This window comes from Pogoniulus pusillus, chromosome 5 (genome assembly GCF_015220805.1).
Source record: "Pogoniulus pusillus isolate bPogPus1 chromosome 5, bPogPus1.pri, whole genome shotgun sequence".
Lineage (NCBI taxonomy): Eukaryota > Metazoa > Chordata > Aves > Piciformes > Lybiidae > Pogoniulus > Pogoniulus pusillus.
In genome coordinates, this window is record NC_087268.1 from 38,109,622 (window position 1) to 38,137,195 (window position 27,574).

At 42.1% G+C, this 27,574-nt stretch overlaps 1 protein-coding gene across 4 annotated transcripts in view; it reads right to left on the minus strand.

The window, feature by feature from the left end:
• ITGBL1 (integrin subunit beta like 1) overlaps positions 1–27,574 on the minus strand; it is a 204,892-nt gene that overhangs the window by 94,677 nt on the left and 82,641 nt on the right. For 3 of the 4 annotated variants that reach the window (XM_064143804.1, XM_064143803.1, XM_064143802.1), the window contains exons 2-3: positions 13,698–13,844; positions 9,468–9,590 (exon numbers count right to left, since the gene is read on the minus strand). In XM_064143804.1, coding sequence (XP_063999874.1) covers positions 9,468–9,590; positions 13,698–13,737 — 163 coding nt within the window. In that variant the 5' untranslated portion in view covers positions 13,738–13,844. Of the gene's footprint in view, positions 1–9,467; positions 9,591–13,697; positions 13,845–16,633; positions 16,660–27,574 lie in introns of those variants that run through there. The other variant, XM_064143805.1, reaches the window with a different exon arrangement.

Below are 27,574 nucleotides of genomic sequence, written 5' to 3' on the forward strand. Positions count from 1 at the left end.
AGGATCTTTGCTTTTTCTCTCTTTCAGATATGTTAAGCTTAGTAGACCTGGTTGTCTCTGTCAGTCTGGTTAATATCTACCCTTACCTATCAAAAGTGCAATACTGTATCAAGCCCAAGCTACAACCCAATTCCAAAGCTTATGTAACTGCAAATAAAAAGTGATCCAGTCAGCTGACTGATAAAATTTCAAATGAGATTGGAAAACCCTGACACATCCTTGTAACTCTGTTCTACCTAAGAAGTTATTTGCTTTAAAAAATGCATTGCCTTTGTGCAAAAACTGAAATGTTTGTTACCTGTATCTCAGCATGGTGTTCTATGCTCTAACAGAATAAAATCCCAGCTCACAGCTGCAAACTTTAGAAACGTGTGTAAATATGAACTTTTGGTCTTTTCATTAGTTTGATCCTCCTGAGTTGGTTTTCTTGAAGGCAATTAAATTCTTCAAGACTTGTCTATACCTTCAAGAGCAATAAAGCTACATGAACTGAACAAGTACAACAGGCAATGATTAGGTTCACTCTCCCTGTAGAGACCATCCAGGGGCCACTGCTAGCTAAGCAGAACAGGTTTGGAATGCTTTTTCTTCAGTACTTCATAAATAGACTTAAATGATTCCTGTGGAAGGAAAGATGACGAAAGTTTTTAAAGGAGACATCAGGATGGGAGAGAAAAAGCAATAACCGGATAGGTGTGTGTGGTCTTCTTTTGTGTGATGAAATTATGTACCTTTGACCTTCATCAGGTCATGTGCTGCCCATTTGTGCTTGTTTGAAGCAAGGTAGAATGTTTTGGTGCAAAAAAACTAGATTACAGGCTGTAATCACAAGGGTGATATCTACTTCCCTCATAGGCTTGCTGAGAGATACAAGAATAAGAATCAAAACATAAAGTCACTTCTGCTGCTGGGAAGCTCTGAGCTACATCTCTCTCTAACCTCACCCTCCATTTTTTTTACTAATCCACTTTGCTTCCTAACCCCCTGGCTGAACCTCCATTCTTCCTTGGGACTGGGGTAAGGTTGAGAGGGGTAGGGGGAAGGTGAAGGGGCAGTTGGGAGCCCCTCCTGGGGACTCAGGTTTCTGGGAGGGCTGTTGTGTTTCTGTATTACCTTTTACCTTGTATATTTCTGTATATAACTGTATATATACTGCAAATATCTGCTTGTATATTGTGCTAAGCTGTAAATATAAGCTTCATTCAATTTCCAGAGCCAGCTGAGTCTAGTTTGGATGATTTCCAAAGGGGGGGGGGAGCGGGTAACACCTAAAGCATCACACCATTTTATCTGTGTAAGGCCTGGTTCAATATAGGGTTTTGTATTATAATGGTTTGTTAGAAAGCAAAGCAAAATCCAACACTCATAAACCATGTGCATAAAATTTAATCTTACAATAACCTAACCAAGTAAAGCACGCCATTAGTCTGTAACTTCTTTAGCAGGCTCCAAATATTACATAGTGTCAGGTGTTTTACATTGATGAATCACAGATCTTAAAGACTTAAATCTACCAAGATTTTCTTTGTCCTTTGATTTCTACATATACATAAAACTAGTTTTTGCAGAGATGAGTCCTCCACTCAGTTTTTAGGTAGTCACTGGACATATTGGACACTGCTTCTGGATTTGAACTTCAGAAGACCAATTTGTTTAGCCTCACTTAAAATCCTGTGATGGTTTGGGGGTTACCCCACCCCCCCACACTTTTGAATTTGCCCCAGCTAACTCAGACGGACCCTGGGAATATAGATGAAGCAATTTATTTACAGCTAGCAGAATTTACAAGCAGCTATTTACAATATTTACAGTTATATACAATTATATACAGAAATATACAAAAGGATAAACAATATAAAAGCACAACTCCCCTCCCAGAAACCTGAGTCCCCAGGAGGGGCTCTCAAACCACCCCAACACCTTCCCCCGGCCCTCTCAACCTTACCCCAGTTCTCAGGAAGAAGAGAGGTGCAGCCAAGAGGTTAGGGAGCAAGGTTAGTAGGAGCAGGGTTAATGAGATGTGACCAGGTCTAAGGCAAAAGCAAGAGTGAGAAACAAAATGGAGAAAAAGTCTTTCTTCTTCCCAGAGTTCTCAGCATGACTGTGAGAGAAGTAGACACAATTGTTTTTCATTTCACTGCCCGTTATCTAGTTCTTCTACCAAAACATTCCAGCTTGCTTCAAACTAGCACAATCCACCCCTTGTCTACTTCGCTCAGAGTATCGCTGAGAATTATCCAATCTAACCTAAACCAATATTTACACTAAAATAATATATACAAGTTCAGTTCACACTTCAATCAGATGTAGGTGATTCAAAAGCTCAGAACAGGGACTCCCAGATGATGTTGGGTTCGTGCTCACGTACTGTAGATTCTCTCAGTGTTGGGCACCGATGTTACCTAGAGTAGAAAACTCCTAACAGCTTGGATTTAAACTCTCTCAGCTAAGGTTAAATTTCTTTGTGGAATACACTGGATTTCACCATTCTCCTGCATTACCCAGTATGTATGACCAGGACCTTCAGCAGAAACCACCCCTCGGACAGGTTTCCCTTCGCCCGAAGGAGAAAATACCCAAACAGTTTTCCCTAACAGATTCTTTTCACGTACAACAGGAACTTTATCACCGTCTACTGTTTGGACCAATTCTGATTGTGCAGGTCCTGCTCTGTTTACTGAACCTCTACTATTTACCAACCAGGTAGCTTGTGCTAAATGTTTGTCCCAGTTTTTTAGAGTTCCACCCCCCATGGCTTTTAGGGTGGTTTTCAGCAAACCGTTGTAGCGTTCAATCTTCCCTGAAGCTGGTGCATAGTAGGGTATGTGATAGATCCATTCAATACCATGCTCTTTGGCCCAGTTTTTCACAAGATTGTTCTTGAAATGAGTACCATTGTCTGACTCAATTCTCTCTGGAGTTCCATGTCTCCACAAGATTTGTCTCTCCAAACCAACAATAGTGTTACGTGCAGTAGCATGTGGAACTGGATAAGTTTCCATCCATCCAGTACTGGCTTCTACCATCGTTAGCACATACTGCTTGCCAGAACGTGATCGAGGTAAAGTGATGTAGTCAATCTGCCAGGCTTCACCATACTTGTACTTTGACCATCTATCACCATACCATAAGGGCTTGATTCGCTTAGCCTGCTTAATAGCAGCACAAATGTCACAGTCATAGATGACTTGGGTGATAGCGTCCATGGACAAGTCAATTGACCTATCACGAGCCCATCGGTATGTTCCATCTCTGCCTTGATGTCCAGATGAGTCATGGGCCCACCGAGCTAAGAACAGCTCACCTCGGTGTTTCCAATCAAGGTCAATGTCAAGATCAGAGTTGGTATCAACTTGAGCAATCTTAGCAGCTTGGTCTGCCTTCTGGTTGTGTTGATGCTCCTCAGTGGCTCTGCTCTTAGGCATGTGTGCATCTACGTGCCGCACCTTCACTGGAGTTCTCTCCAGCCGTGCATCAATGTCCTGCCATAGATCAGCACACCAAATAGGTTTTCCTTTCCTCTGCCAACCATTCTTCTTCCAGTCCTTCAGCCAACCCCATAGAGCATTGGCTACCATCCACGAGTCGGTGTAGAGGTAAAGGATAGGCCAATTCTCACGTTCAGCCACATCAAGAGCAAGTTGAACAGCTTTTACCTCAGCGAACTGACTGGATTCTCCTTCTCCATCTTTCGTTTCGGTAACTCTCCTGGTTGGACTCCAAACTGCTGACTTCCATATTCGCTTGTTCCCAACAAGACGACAGGAACTGTCTGTGAACAAAGCATAGTTCTTTTCCTGATCAGAGAGATCACCATAGGGAGGAGCTTCCTCAGCACGAGTTATTTTCTCCTCTGGAGGTTTGGAACAGTCTGTGCCTTCCGGCCAGTTGGTGATCACCTCCACCAGACCAGGTCGATCAAGATTACCCATTCGTGCTCGTTGGGTTATCAAAGCCATCCATTTAGACCAGGTTGCATCTGTGGCATGATGTGGTGATGAACCTTTGCCTTTGAACATCCAGTTAAGAACTGGCAGTCTAGGAGCTAAAAGCAATTGTGACTCAGTTCCAATCACTTCAGAAGCTGCTTTCACTCCCTCATAGGCTGCTAGAATCTCTTTCTCAGTTGCAGTATAATTTGTCTCTGAACCTCTGTAACAACGTCCCCAGAAACCAAGTGGACGACCACGTGTCTCATTTGGAGCTCTCTGCCAGAGACTCCAAGTTGGACCATTGTCACTGGCAGCCGTGTACAGAATGTTCTTAATGTCTGGACCAGATCTCACAGGTCCTAAGCCCACTGCATGGACTACTTCTCGTTTGATTTGATCAAAGGCTGCTTGTTGTTCAGGTCCCCACTCAAAATTGTTTCTCTTACGAGTCACATCATGCAGAGGTTTGACAATCTGACTGAAACCAGGAATGTGTAGTCTCCAAAATCCCACCACACCAAGAAAAGAAAGTGTGTCCTTCTTACTGGTGGGAACTGCCATGGTAGAGACTTTGTTGATCACATCCTGAGGAATGTAACGGCGACCATCCTGCCACCGCACTCCCAGAAACTGAATTTCTCTGGCAGGTCCTTTGACCTTGTCTCTCTTAATGGCAAAACCTGCTTGCAACAGAATGTCAATGATTTTGTTACCTTTCTCGAAGACTTCCTCAGCAGTTTGGCCCCACACAATGATGTCGTCGATATACTGGATGTGCTCTGGAGCTTTACCTTTCTCCAGTGCATTGTGGATGACTGAGTGACAGATGGTTGAGCTGTGTTTCCACCCCTGAGGCAAACGATTGAACTGGTACTGGATTCCTCTCCAGGTGAATGCAAACTGAGGCCTGCACTCCTTTGCTATGGGAATAGAGAAGAAAGCATTAGCAATGTCTATAGTTGCATACCATTTAGCCTCCTTCGATTCCAGCTCGTACTGGAGTTCCAGCATGTCCGGCACAGCTGCACTCATGGGTGGAGTCACCTCGTTGAGGGCACGAAAGTCAACTGTCAGTCTCCAGTCGCCCGTAGGTTTACGCACAGGCCAGATGGGACTGTTGAAAGGTGAATGAGCTTTCTCGATGACAGCCTGACTCTCCAACTGACGAATCAGTTGATGAATGGGCAACAAAGAGTCACGGTTAGTTCTGTACTGCCTATGATGAACAGTTTGAGTTGCAATTGGCACTTCCAGGTCCTCTATGTCATGATGTCCCACAACTGCAGATTCATCAGAAAGTTCAGGTCTAACAGACAATTTCAATTTATCATCCTCAATCTCTACAGATGCTATTCCAAAAGCCCATTTATGACCCTTAGGATCTTTGAAACAACCTTGTCTCAAAAAGTCAATTCCCAAAATGCAAGGCGCGTCAGGACCAGTTACAATAGTATGTGTCTTCCACTCTTTACCAGTTAAACTGATCTCAGCCTGTACCTTAGTTAACTCTTGAGATCCACCAGTGATTCCAAAGATAGAAATGGACTCTGTCCCTTTGCAATTAGATGGCAATAAAGTACACTGAGCACCTGTGTCAACTAAAGCCCTGTATTTCCGAACTCTTGAACTGCCAGGCCACCTAATGAATACATTCCAATAGATTCGGTTCTCTCCACTGTCCCTTTCCTCCTCCTGGCTGGAGGCAGGGCACCCCTAATGCTGAACATGGCATGTAGGGTGTACACAATGATTGGTGTTGTTGTGAGAGGAACTGCAACTGTTGGAACAATTGCAGTTGCTCTCGGGAGCTGAAGAAGTGACAGCTACTTTTCGGGCATTGCTGCCTCTGTTTCTGCCACTCTGCAGATCCCTGACTCTCTTTGAAAGAGCTGAAGTAGGTTTACCATCCCATTTGTTCATGTTCTCCCCGTATGTGTCACGCAGAAGTATCCACAGTGACGCACGTGATTGCTGCTGTCTGGGTGGAATTTGTCTCCTCCTGGGCTGGAATTGCCTTGCAGGAGGTGGGCGTCTGTTCCTGACGGCAGAAACATGCACCCATTCAGATGATGCAGGAATGGTATCCTTTACCAGATTAGTAATGTTTTTGAGATCCTCCTTCAGTTCTTTCATGCTCTCCTTAATGCCATCTCTAATACCATCTTTAAGCTCTGTAGTCATAGTCTTTATGGCACAGATTATACCAGAATGTGACAAGCTATCCTCTATCTGTCTGAGCTGGTCAGTGAATTCACCAACAGTGAAAGATCTTCCATTATCACTCCTTGCTAGGAACTTACTGGCCAAGATGTTAGCATAGGATGAAGGAGCAAGCTTAATCAGCTTCTTCAAGAGACCTGTTCCCAAAGGAATATCATCAGGCTCATGAGTGCCATGATCTCCATAAAGCACTTCCTTCACAGCAAACTCCTTCAGAAGCTTAATTCCCTGCTCAACAGTGTTCCACTTCTTGGCAGCCCATGGCAAATCATCTCGGGAAGGATATCTCATAGCCACAGCCAACAAAAGGCGTGTCCACAAGCTAACCCTACCAAGAGGACTTGCTAGGTGTTTGTCCACTCCACTCTCCTTAGTGAGCGGTCCCAGCTGCTTGGCAGACTTGTCTCCTACCTGCAGAGCATTAGCACCAATGCCACGGCATCTCACTAACCAGCTTAAGATTGGCTCACCTGATTCCCTTGTGTATTCCTTCCTAACTTCCCTGACCTCTCTGAGTGGATCCTTGGAGCCTTGGATGTCATCTTCCTCCTCCTCTTCCTGTTGTTCTGGTGGTGCCGGGCCTAACACAATCTTCCTCATAGCATTCCTAAACTCATTGGAACCATCCTCTCTCCTGGCAGCTAACCTCCCAGTGCTCCTCTCACTTGAGTATTGTTGTCTCAGCACATCTACAAGGTCTCGCAGACTAACTGCCTCCTCTTCCTCCTCTTGCTGTTGATTACCAGATGTCCCCTGTCTTACATCCTCCTGTGAACCACTCTTTGTCTTAGCTTTTGCCTTAGCAGGTGCCAGAAGGGCCTGAGCAGCAACAGACTTGGATGTGTCTGCTGGAGGATTTGAATCCTTAGGAGTCTGACCTGAAGCATTTGAATTATTGGAGGTCTGACTTGGAGCATTTGTATCCTTAGGGGTCTGACCTGGAGCTTGTGAGTTCAGATCTGCCTTGCTTTTAACAGGAGGATTTTGGTTCTGGTCTGCTGGCTGGGGGTTCGAATTGGCTGAGCTGGTGTCATTAGGATTTGGACTGACTGGGTTAGTGTTACCAGCATTAGCATTAGCATTAGCATTAGCATTAGCATTAGCATTAGTGGGATTGTTTGCCTGTCCTGCTGGGATGCCTGCCAACCCTGACTTGTTTTCATTTTTGCTAGGAACATTCTGATTTTGGGTACCTGCCTGCCCTCCTGAGGCTCCTGCTGAACTCTGTGGCTTGTTTTGGTTATCCTTATCATTGTTTACGTTATTGGCAGGAACACTGGCTGTGTTCCCAGCACTTGGAGAAGGAGGGGCAGAGGCTGGCAAGGGGGAAGCCGATGACTGTGTTCCCTTGTTTTGCTGTGAAAGAGACTGCTTCTGAGACACAGAATTTTTCCTAGCTCTTACAGAAGCTGGTTTTGAATTTTTCACACATAATGCCAAAATTAATATGAATATTAAAATCATAAGAGCCAGATTACTGCAGACCAAACCCGTCACAATCTCTTTTCTGTAAAAATCCTTGCATGGACTTGACATTTCAGTTTGGGGCTGGATGACCCTCATGAGAGCAGTAGATAAAGCAGACTCTCGATTGATTGTAACATTATTGACAAAAACTCTTGTAATATCACTAGTAATATTCTCAGTGACACTAAAACCAGCATAACCAAGAATAAAATCACCCCAGCTCCAGAACATGTTTGAAAGCTTAACTTTAGCCTTCTTAAAAACTACATGAAGCAAGAAATAACCAATTTGATCTTTGATCCAATTGTACACAAAAAACCAGAAAACAGGCCACACAGCAATCCCTACCAAGTACAATAGCTGCTTGATTAGCTTCATCGTAATTCCCAGAGCTAATTTCCACTCACTGAAATATCTAGCCCCAAGTTGGGAAAGCCAATTAGAAATGTGATGGTTTGGGGGTTACCCCACCCCCCCACACTTTTGAATTTGCCCCAGCTAACTCAGACGGACCCTGGGAATATAGATGAAGCAATTTATTTACAGCTAGCAGAATTTACAAGCAGCTATTTACAATATTTACAGTTATATACAATTATATACAGAAATATACAAAAGGATAAACAATATAAAAGCACAACTCCCCTCCCAGAAACCTGAGTCCCCAGGAGGGGCTCTCAAACCACCCCAACACCTTCCCCCGGCCCTCTCAACCTTACCCCAGTTCTCAGGAAGAAGAGAGGTGCAGCCAAGAGGTTAGGGAGCAAGGTTAGTAGGAGCAGGGTTAATGAGATGTGACCAGGTCTAAGGCAAAAGCAAGAGTGAGAAACAAAATGGAGAAAAAGTCTTTCTTCTTCCCAGAGTTCTCAGCATGACTGTGAGAGAAGTAGACACAATTGTTTTTCATTTCACTGCCCGTTATCTAGTTCTTCTACCAAAACATTCCAGCTTGCTTCAAACTAGCACAAATCCATACCTAATCCTATAGGGGAAAAAAAAAAGTTCTTTTTTTGCCTTCAAAGTAATTTAAATAAGATTAATTTTGTTCTCTCTTTAAGGACAAAACCAGATAATCTGTTTTACAGAATTAGTCTCTCTCTTCGTACAAATACTCACAGCAAGCACTATTAGCAGAGTATGAACAGACTAAGAGCAACTTTGAACCCTCCTGTCTACATACAGACACAATATGCAGGTCTTCAGATTGAAAAATACTTGTCTTAATTCCCATCTCAAGGACAAGCCTTTCTAGTAATATAGTCAAGAGCATTTATATGCCATTAATGGTGCTTATTACACAACCTTTCATTGCCAAGTTCCCATCTTATAATGAAACGAAAGGATGGCTTGAATTTTGGTTGCTTTTTTGTCAGTAGTTTATTCTACCTTATTCTCCTGCCTTTCCTACTACAGATTAAAAATATTCTTCATTAATTCCTTTCTCTTTTTATCTTTTTTCTCATTTTATATTTGCTTTAAATGTTTAACTTCCTTGACAAAATTCTTATGTCCTGCATCTTGCTCTCATTTGTGCCGTAATGCATTCACATGTCTTATATTCTGCCAAAGACAGACGCACAAAGCTATGAATTACCTTGGTGTATTACCTTGTATAATACTCATTGCAGTTCTTTGAAAAACAGGAGGATATCACAGGATTTCTCCATTCTTTAACCTCCTGCTTAGCTCATTTCGTATCTGAAAATCTCATGTAGACTTTTCAAGCTAAACTCTTGCAAAACCAGTTACTTTCAAGTCATATATTCATTAAAAACATACTACACCACCACACAATTTTGTAACAGTCTGTATTGTCACCATTCTCTTTGTACTCACTAAAATACATACCTGTACAAATCTCTTCTGTCTCATCATCTATGCATTCTCTGTCATCACATTCACAAAATTTACCATAGACGAGTCCATTTCCTTCCGAGTTTGCACATTTACACCTGCCGCACTGACACGTGCCTGTAAACATTTGATACAGCATTCAATGACTGCAGTTTAGGAACAGAGTTGCATTAGTCTATCAGAGATGGTATGTAGTTTATTTCTGAGAAGGCACTGAGATCTAAAGATGACCTTAGATCTAAAGATCTAAATAAAGACAGACAGAGAAACAATCTGTATCAACAACAACAAAAAGCATAGTCGTAGCTGCAAAAGGAGCACCATCTTCCTAAGTAAAATTTACTCCAAAAGTGGCCTGGCTGATCTCATGCAACCAAAGCATGGATTTGGTGTGATTTGAAAATTTTATCATTTGCCTCGAGAAAGGAGAAAATTTGACTTAGTCATATTCTCAACAATGAAGCCTGGTTTTGTCCAGTTCCACAGCCACATTACTTGAAAGTGACAGGACACAGTGACTGAGGACCTGAAAGCATCTACCTAAGTTCACAAAGTACCTCTGCACTCCAGTGTCTGATCTCTTTCCTGCAGCTCTGATCTGAGCATTAGGATTTTATAAGGACAGCCTTGGAGAAAAGGCTAGGAATCAAAGGAAGGAAACGTTAGTGAGGAACATCTGTGGAAGACCTTATGATCAGATGTCAGGTAAAAAGGACTTAAGCTAGGAAGCAATTACCACATTAATATATTAAAATTATATAACAGAGAACTACTTGTAGAGAGAATCATAGATTCATAGAATCAACCAGGTTGGAAGAGACCTCCAAGATCATCCACTCCAATCTAGCACCCAGCCCTAGCCAGTCAACTAGACCATGGCACCAAGTGCCTCATCCAGGCTTTTCTTGAAGACCTCCAGGGATGGTGACTCCACCACCTCCCTGGGCAGCCCATTCCAATGGCAAATAACTCTCTCTGTGAAGAACTTCCTCCTCACATCCAGCCTATACTTTCCCCAGCACAACTTGATACATTCCTAGCATCATTAAATAGTCTATAAGTATTATAATAGCATATCAACAATTTAACTGCAAAGTGCATGTTTTTCTAGTGGTATTGATGTCTGCTTTACAAGCTATTTCATTAAACAAGTGTAGGAACCTCTATAGTAATATCTTTTTATTTCAGGACTTTGATCTGATCTAACTTTAGACATTTAGGGCTTATCATTCCTCTGTGCATCATTTCTCAGATCAGAGTAGATCTTGCAAGAACACTAAAGACTATAATAAAGATACTTGCTGATTTGTCACAAGATGAGTTTTACCCATGTCACACCAGCAAGTGGTTGGATAAAATGGGTTTGCCTGGAACGCTGTCTCAATCTAAGTATCCCCAAGACTCACAGGTTTCTTGGAAGAATAGAGCTGTGTTTTTTTTCTCACAACATAAACCACAACAGAAAACTTTGTCATGCAGAAACGCCAGTGAACTCAGGCAGTGCAAAGGATGTGTAAAAAGATCTCTCTTCTGTCACGTCTGGTCTGGTCACACATTTGCTTCTTGGTCTTTCGAAAAGGGCTGTCCTATCACTTCAATGGCAGGCTGTCTTCTTGACCCACTCTCCCAAACACAGGCAAGCTAATTTTGCTGCTCCCAAGGAAGGAAGGATCTTCCCCTTTCTCTCCAACTCTACGTGACCTGGAGGGCAGTTACCAGAGCAAAGCAAATAATTGCTTTCCCCTCCTCCTCCTCCTGAATTTTCTAGTTTGGAACATAATCTGTGATAACATCATGACCATAAATAAAAATATTAAGGAATTATACAGTAAAAAATGCTATAAAATTGCATTAGAAACAAAAGCATTGCCCCATTGTCCTGCCTCTATTGTTTTCATTAAAACTGTGAGGGTAGGAACTTCAGCAATCCTTTGTTAACCAGGGCCACATGGTCAACAGACTTGCACAAAGTATTTCACCACTGATGTTACTATGCCAGCAAGTATAGGTTTTTTAATAAAAGAAAATCCACAAGATTCATACTCCTCATGTTGCAGTCATATCTATGTTCAAAAACATTATTATTGACACAAAAAAAGTTCTCTGAAATTGAAGGTTTATGCTGGCACTACACAGCTGCTTTGCATAAACCATTTTACATTTCACCATTTCAAGTATCAAACAATCATAGAATCAGTCAGGGTTGGAAGGGATCACAAGGATCATCTAGTTCCAACCACCTTGCCATGGGCAGGGACACCCTACCCTAGATCAGGCTGACCACAGCCTCATCCAGCCTGGCTTGGACACCTCCAGGCATGGGGCCTCAACCACCTCTGTGGGCAACCCATTCCAGCCTCTCACCACTCTGATGATGAACAACTTCTTCCTCATGTCCAGGCTGAACCTATCCACCTCCAGCTTTGCTCCATTCCCCCTAGTCCTGTCATTACCTGATAGCCTAAAAAATCCCTCCCCTGTTTTTTTGTAGGTCCCCTTCAAATACTAAAAGGCTACAAGAAGGTCACCTCAGAGCCTCCTCTTCTCCAGACTGCAGAGCCCAAACTCTTTCAGTCTGTCCTCATAGGAGAGGTGCTGCAGCCCTCTGATCATCCCCATGGCCCTTCTCTGGAAACACTCCAGCATCTCTACAAGTATTACTGAATGTCACAAGTATTACTGAATGTCACATTAATCCAAAGAACAGAGCATGTGACATGCATGCCCAATCTAAAAAAGTAAACTTTGAGAGAGATTTGAAAAGCTAAAATAATAAAACAATAGGGATAATAGAGTTAATACAGCACAAGTAACCTACAGAACTAGAATTATATGCAAAATACATTTATAACATAAATACAGATTTTTAGAAAACTTCTATTTGCAGATAATTCCCAAACATGGGGGGGGGGGGGGGGGGGGAATAAAACCACACACAAAATACACCAAAACCCCTCAAACATAAATTTGGCCATCTAAAGAGGTTGGACAGTGTCCTAAAACTATCCAGTCTCTCCCATTGACTAGAAATGGAAGTTGGTCACATGAAGATTCTCAATGTAGGTACTATTCCCTAATAGCTCTGAAAATTATTAGGAATGTTCAAATCATTGGTTCATGAGAAGAGTTACAACAAATAGTAGACTATGTGACAGGAGAGGGATGGTAGGGCCACGAGGATGATCAGAGGGCTGGAGCACCTCTCCTATGAGGACAGACTGAAAGAGTTGAGGCTCTGCTGTCTGGAGAAGAGGAATCTCCAAGGAGACCTTCTTGTGGCCTTCCAGTATCTGAAGGGGGCCTAGAAAAAAAGCTGGGGAGGGACTTTTTAGGCTACCAAGTAGTGACAGCACTAGGGGGACTAGAGCAAAGCTGGAGGTGGGGACGTTCAGACTGGACATGAGGAGCTACTTCTTGGTCTCAAACCTTAATGGGCAGCAAATGCCCTTCCAATTTTATTGTTCCTCAGTGAAGTCTTATAAAGTGTTATTTCTTGTTCATCTGATTTGTTTGTTTAGACAGAAATGAGTTCCTATTTAGCTTAGGATGAGTTATAGAAATACAGAATTAGAGGAAGGAGTGACCAAAGAAAAGCCTGGATGAGGCACTTAGTGCCATGGTCTAGTTGACTGAATAGGGCTGGGTGCTAGGTTGGACTGGATGATCTTGGAAGTCTCTCTTCCAACCTGGTTGATTCTACGATTCAAATCAGAGAACTGAAGAAAAAACTACCCCACTAAAATGATTCAGCAGATCTTCCACAACTTTTTTTTTAAATAATCATCATTACAGCTAAAAAATGTCTTGAAAAAATTTGCAGAGCTTATAAATGTCCTGGAAAAATATTTCAAATGCCACTTCCATACACTATAAACAAACAAAAAATTATGTCACTGAGTTTAAGTCATTACCATAAAATTTACATCACTGTGTTAATATCATTACAATAATCTTTTGATGGCTGAAATACTTGCCACAGCTGCAGCTTTATCAACCTAGAATAGCTTTGGAAAAACCAAACTAGAATACTGAAGTAGGCATTCTGAATCAGTGCATATGATATGCACTGGAACAGACCTGTAGGAAAATTAAGCATTTTAGTATGCAGTTATATCTCAGTCTCTTGAAACAACTTTACGAAACTCCTAATTAGAGAAAAAATTGCAGTGATTTGAGATAACAGAGAGAACATCAAGTCATCAAAAGTAACAAAAAACCTGTTACCTGCACCAGAACAGATGATATCTTGAGAATTCTTGCACATTTCATTGCTTTTCCTTCGTGTAAGATTGCAAGTAGTTGGATACTGACAAGCTTCACCATACCATCCTTCATCACATTTGCACTTCCCACAGTCACACTTCCCGTGGCCTAGCAGTGGAAGGCAAGAGTGTGTCAAGTCCTTTTTTTCATTCAGAAAGCAGCATTTTCTAATCCAGCTTTTAAAATCACTTCCATCATTTACAGCTTTGAATGAACGTGAACAGCTTCACTTAACACAGTTCATATGCAATTAAAAACAGAAATGAAAAAAAATACGATCTATGAGGAGACACCTGAAATCACCATGACTTTGAAATTCAATGTATTTCATTTTGGTAGGTGTGTATATGAATTAGTACTTTAAGAGGTAATATAGATCTAAAACATCCTACATGAACAATGGGTTTTCATATTGATTTATCACAGTATCACCAAGGTTGGAAGAGACCTCACAGATCATCAAGTCCAACCCTTTACCACAGAGCTCAAGGCTAGACCATGGCACCAAGTGCCACGTCCAATCCTGCCTTGAACAGCCCCAGGGATTGTGGGAGAATTTCTCCCGCAGCGGAACATAAAACTGTAAACATAAGACCTTGTGATGGGAAATGTCCTTGGAGTCTTGCAGGCTCCCAGGAAGCTAGGCTGTGGACTGTGAGCAACCCACGCACACCTGCTAGGGGGTGGAACCTGCCGGCCCCTGAGGCAGGCACAACTCCAGGGGGATGACCCCTGCCAGCCCCCTGGGGTGGGAACCACAGGTTGTTTACCACAGGGTAACCTATCTCTGCCTTACACATAACTTGGGGCCAATCTGTACTGCCCACTTCTGCCAGCCCCAGGCTGGTTGTGCACGCCTCCTCTGGGCACTATATAAGACACTGCATTACCCTAATAAAATCGTACTGATGCTTAGAAGCTGCTGTCTCGAGTCATCAGTGCCCCCATCTCGCCTCTCGCCAGCCTCCAGACCCCGACAAGGGTCAGAGACTCCACCACCTCCCCGGGCAGCCCATTCCAGTGTCCAATGACTCTCTCAGTGAAGAACTTTCTCCTCACTGCAAGCCTAAATTTCCCCTGGCACAGCCTGAGGCTGTGTCCTCTCGTTCTGGTGCTGGCCACCTGAGAGAAGAGAGCAACCTCCTCCTGGCCACAACCACCCCTCAGGTAGTTGTAGACAGCAATAAGGTCACCCCTGAGCCTCCTCTTCTCCAGGCTAAACAACCCCAGCTCCCTCAGCCTCTCCTTGTAGGGCTGTGCTCAAGGCCTCTCACCAGCCCTTCTCTGGACACGCTCAAGTATCTCAATGTCCCTCCTAAACTGGGGGGCCCAGAACTGAACACAGTACTCAAGGAGTGGTCTAACCAGTGCAGAGTACAGGGGCAGAATGACCTCCCTGCTCATTCCCCTATTTGTCTACTGTTATCACTAACACAATGGAACTTCAAGAGACTCCATTCACCTCCTTGGTCAGCTGCAGGCAAGGAATAACTAAAAATTGCAGGCTGAGAAGAGAAGGTTATCTAACAGCATGAAGAGTTATAAAAATAAGGACGTTTGGTTGTTTTTTTTTTTTCAAATGCTTTAGTTTCTTGAAAAATACCCAAATATGGAGATGAAATGATAATTTACACTATTTATGTTGCATGTTAGGTATTATGTTCCACTACTAAGCTACAAACCCTGCAAAGTATAATGGAGATTATACAGCAGCAAGTAGTAACTGTATTATATATTAAGCAGCTGCAGCTCCTACCCCTATGGGAAGTTGCAAATCCTTCTTCCTAAAGCCTCCTCAAGCTACTGGTTCTTTTATTCCTCTCCAAAGCAGTTAGACTCTACTTGGCTGCTGCTGCAAAACTGGATGCCTTTAAATATTGACTCAATGTTGTCAATGCAGTATATTTTGATAATTATAGGACTACATTTGCTTGTGATTATTTGCTATGTGCCAAGTATTTTAAAGAACTGACACTGCTCAATCTGTTAGGATATGTGTCTTGGTTCTAATTTAAATTCCCAGAGACTCAAATAAATTTGATAGAACCAAATAACAATTTATAGAGTGCCCTTCCCTCTTCCCCCTTCTCTCCCAAAAGAAAGGAATTAGATGTAGAGAGATGAAAAGGTAAGCACACCCAAATAAATGAATCTCATTAGATTTAGAAGTTAAAAAGAAAAGTTTAACAATAAATTAAAAAGGTATCTGAGGTAGGGAAGTTACAAAGGTACAGGGAAGGGAAAACAAATACATGGTAATGGCTTTGTCAGCCTCGTGGGTGATGGCCACGTGGTAAAACAGAAATAAACCAGGAACAGGATAGTGATGCTGGTGAGCAGGGATGCAGGGGGCACAGAGAGAGAGAACAGAACGTCCCCATGCTTTTATGGACATTTAGACAGGAAGCGGGAGTGAGCTAACCAGCACCTGGTGGTATTCAGACCCATCCCTGGGGAGGGGTCAAGACCACCTAGGGTCAGGTTCAAGGTCACTCCCCCTGGAGGGTTAACCCTGTATAATATGGCATGCTAGCATTCTATAAGTTGAATCTCCATTTCATCTATCTATTCTACCTACCTTTAGTTCCTGTGTGGAGATGAAGTTTAGCAGTTGCTTTATCTCCCAGTAACCCCCTCACCAGCAGAGAAAAGGAATCAGAAAAAGGAAAAGATTCACAGGGTAAACTGAAAACACATTTTATGAAATAGCCAAACTGCTATCAATATAAGATATATAAAGTTATACTCAGCCCAGCGATCACAATACCCAGTAAGGTAGATCTCAAAAGCAGGAGAACGAAGAAGAACAGTAAAGAAAAACCCAAACAGAAAGCTCCCTTCTCCTTTGCAAACTGCCTTCTCTATAGTGAGCTTGATGCCCATGGTATGGAATGTACCTGTGAGATAACACAAGTCAGCTGCCCTGGATGACTGTCCTGGTAGGGCATATACCCTGCTAGGCTGGTTTAACCTTTGCTCTCCTCCTCTCTTTTTGTGAGTCTGGGAGTGGATTTAGATGAGCAAACAATAAGGGTTTGGCCTCAGCAAAGCCTCGAGGGCTAAGGGGCTTAGCACCATGTGTCAGGTGTGTCATGCTGCCCTCAACATGCCTTCCTGATCAGAGGAGGCACAAAGCTTTGAATTCATTGGCCAGAATAATGGTGCTAGTGCCTGTTTAGCCATAGAATCATAGAATCAACCAGGGTGGAAGAGACCTCCAAGATCATTCAGTCCAACCTAGCACCCAGTCCTGTTTAATCAACTAGACCATGGCACTAAGTGCCTCATCCAGTCTTTGCTTGAACACCTCCAGGGATGGTGCCTCCACCACCTCCAATGCCAATCACTCCCTCTGCCAAGAGCTTCTTCCTAACATTCAGCCTAGACCTCCCCTGGCACAACTTGAGACTGTGTCCCCTTTTTCTGTTGCTGCTTGCCTGGCAGAAGAGACCAGGTATTTAAAGGGGGGTGATTTAGAAACTGTGCCTTTCTGCATCCAGCATGGAGCCTTCCTGCCTCTCATTGTTCACAGCTTGTTAAAGGCGGCCACATGTATGCAGCTCCCACCCACCAGCTTGGCAGCAACTCAGCTCTCCTTCCTCTGCCTGGGATGTTTTGTGCTTTACCCTGGGATCATTATTGCGATTATGAAAGTGTCTCTGATACAGGAGAGTTACTCAGGGGCCAAAGTGTCATGAGTACATATGCTGCAGTGAGTGCCAAGACTCCATAAGCATATTTAGAATTTTTCCTGTTTTCATGTTACTATTTTCCAAGTTCTGATTGTTTAAACTGTTTAATTCTGTGCAATCGCTTCCTGTCGACAGAAAATCCAAAGAATCTCAGGGAACTCTCCATTTTTTTTACTATTAATAATAAAAAATAATATTTGTAATTCATAATTGGGCCCCTCAATTCAAGAGAGATGTTGAGGTGCTGGAACGTGTCCAGAGAAGGGCAACAAAGCTGGTGAGGGGCCTGGAACACAAACCCTGTGAGGAGAGGCTGAGGGAGCTGAGGGTGTTTAGCCTGGAGAAGAGGAGGCTCAGGGGGAACCTCATTGCTGTCTACAACTACCTGAAGGGACATTGTAGCCAGGTGGGGGTTGGTCTCTTCTCCCAGGCAACCAGCAATAGAACAAGGGGACACAGTCTCAAGTTGGGCCAGGGGAAGTCTAGCCTGATGTTAGGAGGAAGTTCTTGCCAGAGAGAGTGATTGGCATTGGAATGGGCTGCCCAGGGAGGTGGTGGAGTCACTGTCCCTGGAGGTGTTCAAGCAAAGCATGGACGAGACACTTAGTGCCATGGTGTAGATGACTGGCCAGGGATGGGTGCTAGGTTGGACTGGATGATCTTGGAGGTCTCTTCCAACCTATTTGATTCTAGGCTGGATATTAGGAAGAAGTTCTTCACAGAGAGAGTGATTTGCCATTGGAATGGGCTGCCCAGGGAGGTGGTGGAGGCACTGTCCCTGGTAGTCTTCAAGAAAAGACTGGATGAGGCACTTAGTGCCATGGTCTAGTAGATTGGTTAGGGCTGGGTGCTAGGTTGGCCTGGATGATCTTGGAGGTCTCTTCCAACCTGGTTGATTCTATGATTCTATGAGTCTATGATTCTATGATTCTATGATTATTAACTTCTAATCTTGGAGGTCTCTTCCAACCTGGTTGATTCTATGATTCTATGAGTCTATGATTCTATGATTCTATGATTATTAACTTCTAATGCAATGACTCAGAACTGCTAATGGTCTGCAGCCTGCAGCTGGCCTGTGGTTGTGTCACAGTAAGATGAGGACAAATACATTGCTTAAAATTTGTAATATATCTAATAGCATGAAGAGTTTAAAAAGTAAGAATGTTTGGTTTTTTCAAGTTCTTTAATGTTCTTGAAAAATAACCAAATATAGAGATGGATTGGCAATTCACACTATTTATGTTGTATGTTATGTTCCACACTAAATTCCAGGTGTGAATTTCATCGCTTAATTTATTAAATGTAAGAAAATATATAAATAAATAGCAAATCTTTTAAACAAGAATATTCAATTTAAAAATAATTGCCACTTGAATTAATACCTGATTGACAGAAGATTCCCTTCCAAACACTACATCTCAAAAATAGATTCTTGTTCCAGTCTATTTTAATTGCCTATGTTGCCTGCAGTTAGTCAACTGCCTGAAAATACAAGCCCAGACTGCTGTCAATAAGAAGGAATTTACATAAGTATTGTAAATAGAATTTTTTTTATGAGAGACAGGAGTGTCATTTGCTGCTCAATAAAAGTTTTCTTGCCTTTCAAGATGGTCCTGTGACCATTTTTTCAATATCTGGAAAAAACCCCCAACATAGCTCAAAATCATGTGAGCAAATCATGTTAATTCCTGTTTTAAAACAGAACTTGCCACCTTAAAAATTGCTGAATAACTCTCTGTTCATAAAGGGCAAGAAAAAAAACAGTATGATATAAAACATAGAACAAAACCCTGCTGTTGTAATTATTCTGCTTCACTAACAGGTGACACTACAGAAAATGTTGGTAGATCCCAGGGTAGTCTAAAAATTCTAAAGACCAAACATGACCATCTGCCTACATTCTCCTTCAAGGGTTATGTATAACAATGACTTTACGTTCTCTGTGTTAAACATGCATGTAATTTCAGAGTTTATCTTCTGCTGGTGAAGAGAATATGCTCTAATAAAAAAAAAGAGGACTTATTTTCACATCCAAATAACAGGGTAAGGCAAAAGTCACTGCTGGTTAGTACTGACAAACCAGCAGCACTAACTTCTCTTAGGTACAGATGCCTTAATCTAATATATGGTGCATAAAGGAAAAAAAAATCATTTAAAATTCATACAGCCAGTTAAAAAGAAACTGAATGAAAAACTTCCTTTCACACAGATCAGTTTCTTGGCTTTCTTTAACAAGAAAATACAAAAAACTAAAATAATGACATTAAATCAAAAGAAATTATGGAAGATCTCTTGCATACAAAGGAAAGCAACTAGAAGGAATTTAACTAATATGCATTTGTAAGTTGCGTTAATGATTTACACCTTGAGTACTCCCTTGAAATATCCTGATTATGCCAATTGACATATAATAAGCAATGATAAGTTTTTGCTCAAAAATTTGGGTAAGAGGACTGGGTGATAGATTGGGCTGGATGATCTTGGAGGTCTCTTCCAACCTGGTTGATTCTATGACTGTATTGAAGTACATGAGGCCACAAAACTTCCTGCGATAGCTTACATCTTCTCCACAGCATAGGTGATTCAGGAGATCTGCAAGTCAGTTTGGCATAGTAACTCTATTCTTACTTATTTCCTACTTCCAGATGTACTAATCTAATGGTCTTCCTCACAGCAAAAATACTGATCTGATGAACTATAAAACAAGCATTTGGTAAGCTGTGAGAAAATCAGTGAGGGTGCAGAAGGCTTCTAATTTCTTTTAGCTTCCTTTCGGAAAGATTTGGATGGGGTAACTTCAGTTGCACACAGATTTCTGCATTATTAATTAGAAAGCAAATAACATTATTAATTAATAAACAAGGAAGGAATAAATAGCACTATAAAAACTGAAGTGATATTGTAATTTCCTAGAAAATAAAATACACCAAAAAGGCATAGACTCGGGTATCTGGGGATGTGACATGTGACACAACAAAAGTAACCTACAAGACCTTACTAAATGGTCAAGAAATTTGTATCTCAGACCAAATGATGACACCTTCATTTGTTTTTAAAAGAGATGGCTGTAACGTGAATAAATGAGCACTAAAACCAATCAATATTTCACTTTTAAAATATCTGACAAGAAAGGAAATAATGAAGGCTGAAAGAAATGCTAGAATTCCTTTAAGAAAAAGCTGTGGCTCTGGGCTGTGAAAAAAAATTCAGCTTCAAATATGTGGAAAAACCTTTTCTAAAAAAGGATTCCATTTCTAACTAGATGAGCAGTCACCTCAGAGAGTATATCTGGAGTATGCAGAAAGCTATGTAGGGTGGAAAATGAAACTAATATGCAAGGAAAACTGAGAGATGTCAGAAAAGAGATGGAGAAAGTGAGAACGAAAAATGTTAGGCAGGGTCAGCTCCTGCAAAATTGCAAGTACTGAAATGTGCTTTCATCATTCAAATAAGGAGAAACCAGGAAAAAAAGACTGGCTTCACCAAAAAGCAGTTAAGAGTAAAGATAATTCATAGACCGTTCAAAACAAAATTAATATGGGAATGTTGACTGCAGTAGCAAATGCAGTGTGGCTAATGATACAGACTGTGGATATGAAAATTATTCATCTAAGATGAGAGCAAAACAAAGACATAAAAATGTTTTTAAGGAAATGTCTAGACAAGAAGGGCGAGACCTCATCGCCTGCACTTGAGAGCACTTAAAATACTTACATATGAATGGCCAGTTTAATAACAAAGACTTATAATGAATCTATCAGGCTGGCAATCACATCTCTGAAAAAATAAAAAAGCTAACTTGCTTTTCTGTTAAGAAAAAGGGATGCACAATGATCCAGGCAACATAAAAACAAGTGGCTCTGACCTCATGAGCTATGTAAAGATTTTAAACCAATTATGAAGTATTGCATAGCTAGAGACACTGAGGTAATGAAAAATGGAATATCATTATTTCCAGCTTTATCCCAAAACAGACTATCATTATGCCAAATTAACCTGGCATCTCTTTATAAGAGAACTGATATTTTAAGTAAAAGAGCAGAGAAAATCCACCTGTGTTGGAAAACACGTTCAGTGGAGCACTATGGGAAGATGACTCTTTGTTCACCAATATGGTTAGATGGTCAAATCCCCTTTATTTCCATGATACAGTAACTTATATGCATTGTAGCAAGAGGCGTGCTCAGCTTAAGATTGGTTACAGTCAGAGGGTCCAGAGTTATTTGTAAGGCATCAATAGGTCAGCATACCATAACAATCTGAGGGTCAGCGTCTGGGGCTGGCTAAACTCTGCCCACCTGCCACTGCACTCCACCCCCTGCAGCTGCATGTGGGGGGAAGCTATCCTGTGCCTGCTATCTAAACTCCCAAGATGGATTCAAGGACATTCCCAGCACGGGTTGCTCATTGTTTATCAATTCTTGTGTGCTCTGCTAACAAGAATTTCTCCAACACACCTGATACATCATACATATTGGATACAATGCCACTTGAGGGGCGGGGTGGGGGGAAATCTGGGTAAGGTACTCTAGAAATATAGAAGAATTTCAACTTGGCTTAAGAAGAGAAAACAACGTTAGGATCAAAAGTGGTATTACTGGGATGTTTCAAAGGATGTTTTTGGAATCAAATGTGTTTTACCAATAATGATACAAAAATTCAGAGTATCCTAACAACACTTGACAGTGGCACAAACCTGTAAACCTTTAGGAGAAAGGTGAAGAATGGAACACTGTATAGAATGAGCTGAAGAAACAGTCTAAGGGCCTGAAGTAAAAAAAAAAGGTGGATTGAAAGTAGAAATGTCACATACCAGGGACAGGGAAAGGATACTACAGGCTAAGGACACATGGCATGATAAAATCTTTAGCTGGAAAGAATCTGAGAAGTACCAGTTTAAGATATTACAGTGGGGACAAAAAGTACATTTGAAACACTACGCACAATGTTCATAAATGGACACTGGTCCAGTTTACACTGGAAGGTTACCAATCATCAGGTCTCCAAGACTTAGAAGAGCAAATCAAGTTTTCCAGGGAAAAGACTATCAGAATTTTAGCCACTTGCAAAATCTCAATAAACCAGGAATTAAAACATGTCAACTGAAAGAATGTAATTCGAACCAAAATCATTTGGCTCTGATAACACACTTTTGCCCTTAAACTAATAACCTCATGCAAAGTACATTCTAAGAATGTTTTGTACTATGTAGAATCATAGAATAAGCCAGGTTGGAAGAGACCTCCAAGATCATCCACTCCAACCTAGCACCCAGCCCTATCCAGTCAACTAGACCATGGCACTAAGTGCCTCATCCAGGCTTTCCTTGAACACCTCCAGGGACAGCAACTCCACCACCTCCCTGGGCAGCCCATTCCAATGCCAATCACTCTCTCTGGGTAAAACTTCCTCCTAACATCCAGCCTAGACTTCCCCCAGCACAACTTGAGACTGTGTCCCCTTGTTCTGTTGCTGCTTGCCTGGGAGAGCAGATCAACCCTCACCTGGCTACGGCCTCCCTTTGGGTAGTTGTAGACAGCAAGAGGTCCCCCCTGAGCCTCCTCTTCTCCAGGCTAAACTCCAGGTTCCCTCAGCCTCTCCTCATAGGGCCTGTGTTCCAATCCATATTATGTATCAAAGGTACCAGTTATGCAGACTGATTTCACTGGAGTCTGCCTGTATGTGACAGATTATGCAAAATGAATAATCTGAATTAATTTTGATATCTAGGCAATGATTAATAATTCTGCAAACTGTTTATTAAAAATAAAACTCACCACAAAACTTATTCACAAGGTTCAAAGCTCACAGTTTGGAAATTTATACACGCAGGGAACAGGCAAAACTAGATCTCTGCTTTCTTAACGTGGCAAATGCCAACTGGAAGAGGCTTTTAAGTATTTATTCACAAAGCATAAATCAGGCAGTACCCAAAGCACGTGGAGTGGTTGCTGTTGGAGTTTCCCAGGTTCTTTTCTCAGGAAGCTGGGAGTCACAGTATCACAGTATCACAGTATCATCAGGGTTGGAAGAGACCTCACAGATCATCAAGTCCAACCCTTTACCACAGAGCTCAAGGCTAGACCATGGCACCAAGTGCCACGTCCAACCTTGCCTTGAAGTGCCCCAGGGACGGCAACTCCACCACCTCCCCGGGCAGCCCATTCCAGTGTCCAATGACTTTCTCAGTGAAGAACTTTCTCCTCACCTCAAGCCTAAATCTCCCCTGGCGCAGCCTGAGTCTATAGCATAGTCTCTGACTTGGTTCCTCTGGACAATCTGTGTGTCTCCAGGACTCGCTGTCTTGACAGGAGACTTGCAGAGGGGCAGGCAGGACGCAATGCGGTGTGCAACGTCACGCTGGCTATGCAGCCCGATGGCGGGCAGGCATTTTGAGCCTGTTCCTGGTAAGCTCTCCAGGCAAATTCAAGGTGTAAAATCAGGTAGTAGCAGCACCCCATGCTATCTGCTTATGCCTTTGATCAATATCCAGCCCAAGACTAATGGGACATTGGGCATAGATTAGTTAATCAGAATGGCACTTTGCCAGGCTTCACCATATTAGGCGAAGCCAGGGCTTTCATTCTGCCCTCCCACTGTTGCTTCCACCAGCACAGAAGAAGGAGCAGGGGAACATGTCTGGGCAAGTCAGGGCATGGATGAGGCCATGTTTGCTCTATCAGGCCTACCACCACACTGTAGTCCATCATGAGAGAAAAAGGCACTTCAGAGTGATTTAGATCCTGTGTGTGACGAATAATCCTCAGTGGATGGCTGCATTTCTACACTAAACAACTGGAGAACATACCATGTTCAAATAAAGCACCCAAACTTACCTGGTGGGACCTTGGAATTTGGTGCATCATTAAACAGGTATGCACACAAATAAAGATTTGCTCATTTATTTTCTTTTGCTTCACTTATCTATACAACAATCTATGTCAGATCATAAATATTCTGACACACTTTGAATAAAAAGGCAGAAGGATGTCAGGTGAGTTATAGGTTGAGCTTCATCAGTTTATGGAAACAATTATATTATATATTTATTGGGTAAACTAAATTTAAATTTTCCTTCTATTTCTGTGAGCATATACAAATGGTAGCATTCAGCAGTGCTATTTCTGTGTTTCCCACTGGAAAAGATTCTCTCCACCTTTGTAACAGTTTCAGTTGATTATTCTTATTTCATACCAGTATTCACTATGGCTGAAAGCTCTGCTACATCCCAGTGATTGCATCTTCCATAAGCAATACAAACAGCCAAAACAAATGTCCTGGTCTGTTACGTACCATGCTTTTTGCAGCGCTTTTGGCATTACATTCACCCTTTTTCTCAGTAAGATGAAAAGAGTACTTCCTGTTCAGGGGCAATTGTAAAACTATAATCATGCACTTGTTATACTCGAAGGACCAAGCTGTTAAATATATTCTGCATTCATTAAGTCAACAATATTGGAGATACTGTCCTTGGTTGAACACATTTATACGGTTGATCAGCTATAGTAATATCAAAGTAATTCTCACTACAAAAGAAGTCTCTTAATGGAGTACTCCAGGTTGTTTGACCAGACATTAAAATACACACAGACATCCTTGCTGTCACTTATTTTTTATAACTATAGTCCAATTACTCTATGTAAGAACACAACTGAGGGCAGTTAGCATTTTTAAAGTGTAATGGAATCAATTTCCTATGGGCAGGTGAGATTTAGCATAAGGTTTCCTCTCCATAGGATAAAGTTAGCCATCAGAGGGAAATTAGCAGCTGGCATGATAACTGAATTGAGCTCATTAGTATTCATTTTTAGCAACCACTGTGTGATGCATGAAGTGCTTTTCAAATCTAAAAAACACTTCATGAGATAGGTGAAGAAATACGAAGAACTTGTCAGAGATTCCTGCTTTAAATTTGGATCTTAGATAAGGAAAGATGATTGAGCTCCAAGAGTTGAAAATGTTGGGGAAGTAAAAATATAAAAATAGTTTTCTGAACTGCCAGACTAGACCAGCATAGTGAAGATGTTTTCAATAGTTCTTTCTAATTGGATGGGCTTCTTTCCTGTAATTAGTGAAGTAGATTCTGCTATGTACAGTGAAGTAAAGACAGTGAAATTATTTCACAGAATCAGAGAATTAACCAAGTTAGAAAAGACCTTTGAGTCCAGATTACACTAGGATAAGATTAGAAAAATAGCTGATCCTTTTTAGCTGCACTTGTGATTCTCAATACCTATGACTTGCATTCAGCTGGAGCATATCTCCAAGCCTTTTGTTTGTTTGTTTGCTTGTTTTTGGAAGTGTTGGAGTTGAGGTTTCTGAAAAACTTCTTGAGATTTCTGGAGAAAAATAGAAGTTGGGATGTGTGGGAATGCAATGTGAGAAGAATAATTACAAGTGAATGCTGGCCTGGATTCCCACAGCTGCTGGCTACCTTATCTGAGAACGATAGCAAGTGGACATCTCACTAATGAGAAAAACAAGGCATGGTGTATGTAAAAGACTGGGTTGTTCTTGCCTAATTATGCTGATGTGTAGGTGTGTGCTCTATGTTCAAGACTATATAAGGAGAGCCAGAACGATCAATAAAGGTCTCCAGTATAATTCACATTGAATCCTGTGGAGTCCATGTGGCATTGCTCTGAGCACATCAATCTGTGTGAGCTTTGATCATGTTCTCCTGCAGCAGCAAACAGGCAGCTGCAAAAGGGATGTGTTTATTAGTTTGTTTTTCTATGTCAATGGACTTGAAATGAGCTTCTCTTTGTGTTTGGGGTCTTGGCTGTTTATGTTGTGCTACCACTGGTGAAAGCTAGACAACTTTCAGACCTTTGCAGTATATCCTAGTGATTCTGCTCCTACTTAAAGCAGGTTCTGTGATGTTGGGTTTTTCATAAAAATACTGTTCCTTCTTCACATCCCAATCATAGAATCATAGAATCAGTCAGGGTTGGAAGGGACCACAAGGATCATCTAGTCACAGCCCACCTGCCATGGGCAGGGACACCCTACCCTAGATCAGGCTGGCCACAGCCTCATCCTGCCTGGCCTTAAACACCTCCAGGCATGGTCTCTGGGCAACCCGTTCCAGGCTGTCACCACTCTCATGCTGGAGAACTTCCTCCTCACATCCAGTCTGAACCTATCCACCTCTAGCTTTGCTCCATTCCCCTAGTCCTGTCACTCCCTGATAGCCTGAAATGTCCCTCCTCAGATTTTTGTGGCCTTCCAGTATCTGAAGGGGACCTACAAAGAAGGTGACCTGGGAGCTTCCTCTTCTCCAGACTGAACAGCCCCAAATCTTTCAGTCTGTACTCATAGCAGAGCTGCTGCAGCCCTCTGATCATCCTCATGGCCTTTCTCTGGACACACTCCAGCATCTCCACATCCCTCTTGTACTAGGGGCTCCAGAACTGGATGCAGTACTCCAGGTGGGGTCTCACCAGAGCAGAGTAGAGGGGGAGAATCTCTTCCCTCGACTTGCTGGCCACAATTCTCTTGATGCAGCCCAGGATCTGGTTGGCCCTCTGGGCTGCAATCACTTGTTTCTCTCCTGAATTTGAATTTAGAAACAACTCTAAAAAATACAAAATGGGGAAAATTTGAAGGAAAACAGATGCCTAGTGATAGTAGAACACTTCACAGAAACACAGAATCACAGAAAGGTAGAGGTCACAAGGGACCTCTGGAGATCATCTAGTCCAGCCCCACTGCTAAAGCAGGTTCATCTAGGGCAGCTTGCATAGGATTATGTCCAGGGACATTTTTAACATCTCCAGAGAAATAAATTCCACATCTCTCTGGGTATTCTGTTCCAGTGCTCCGTCACCCTCAGGGTACAGACATTTTTTTCTCATGTTCAGATGGAACTTCCTGAGCTCTAGTTTGTGCCCATTCCCCCCGTGTTCTGTTACTGGGAACCACTAAAAATAGTTTGGACCCATCCTCTTAACTCTCATCCTTGGTATATTTGTAAGAACATCCCAACTCATTGTTCTCTTCACCAGACTAAATGGATCTAGAGCTCTCAGTCTTTTCTCGCAGGACAGATGCACCAATCTCCTAATGGCCATTGAAGTCATCCATTGGACTATCTCAAGCAATCCCTAATCTCTCTTGAACTGAAGAGCCCAGAAGTGGATA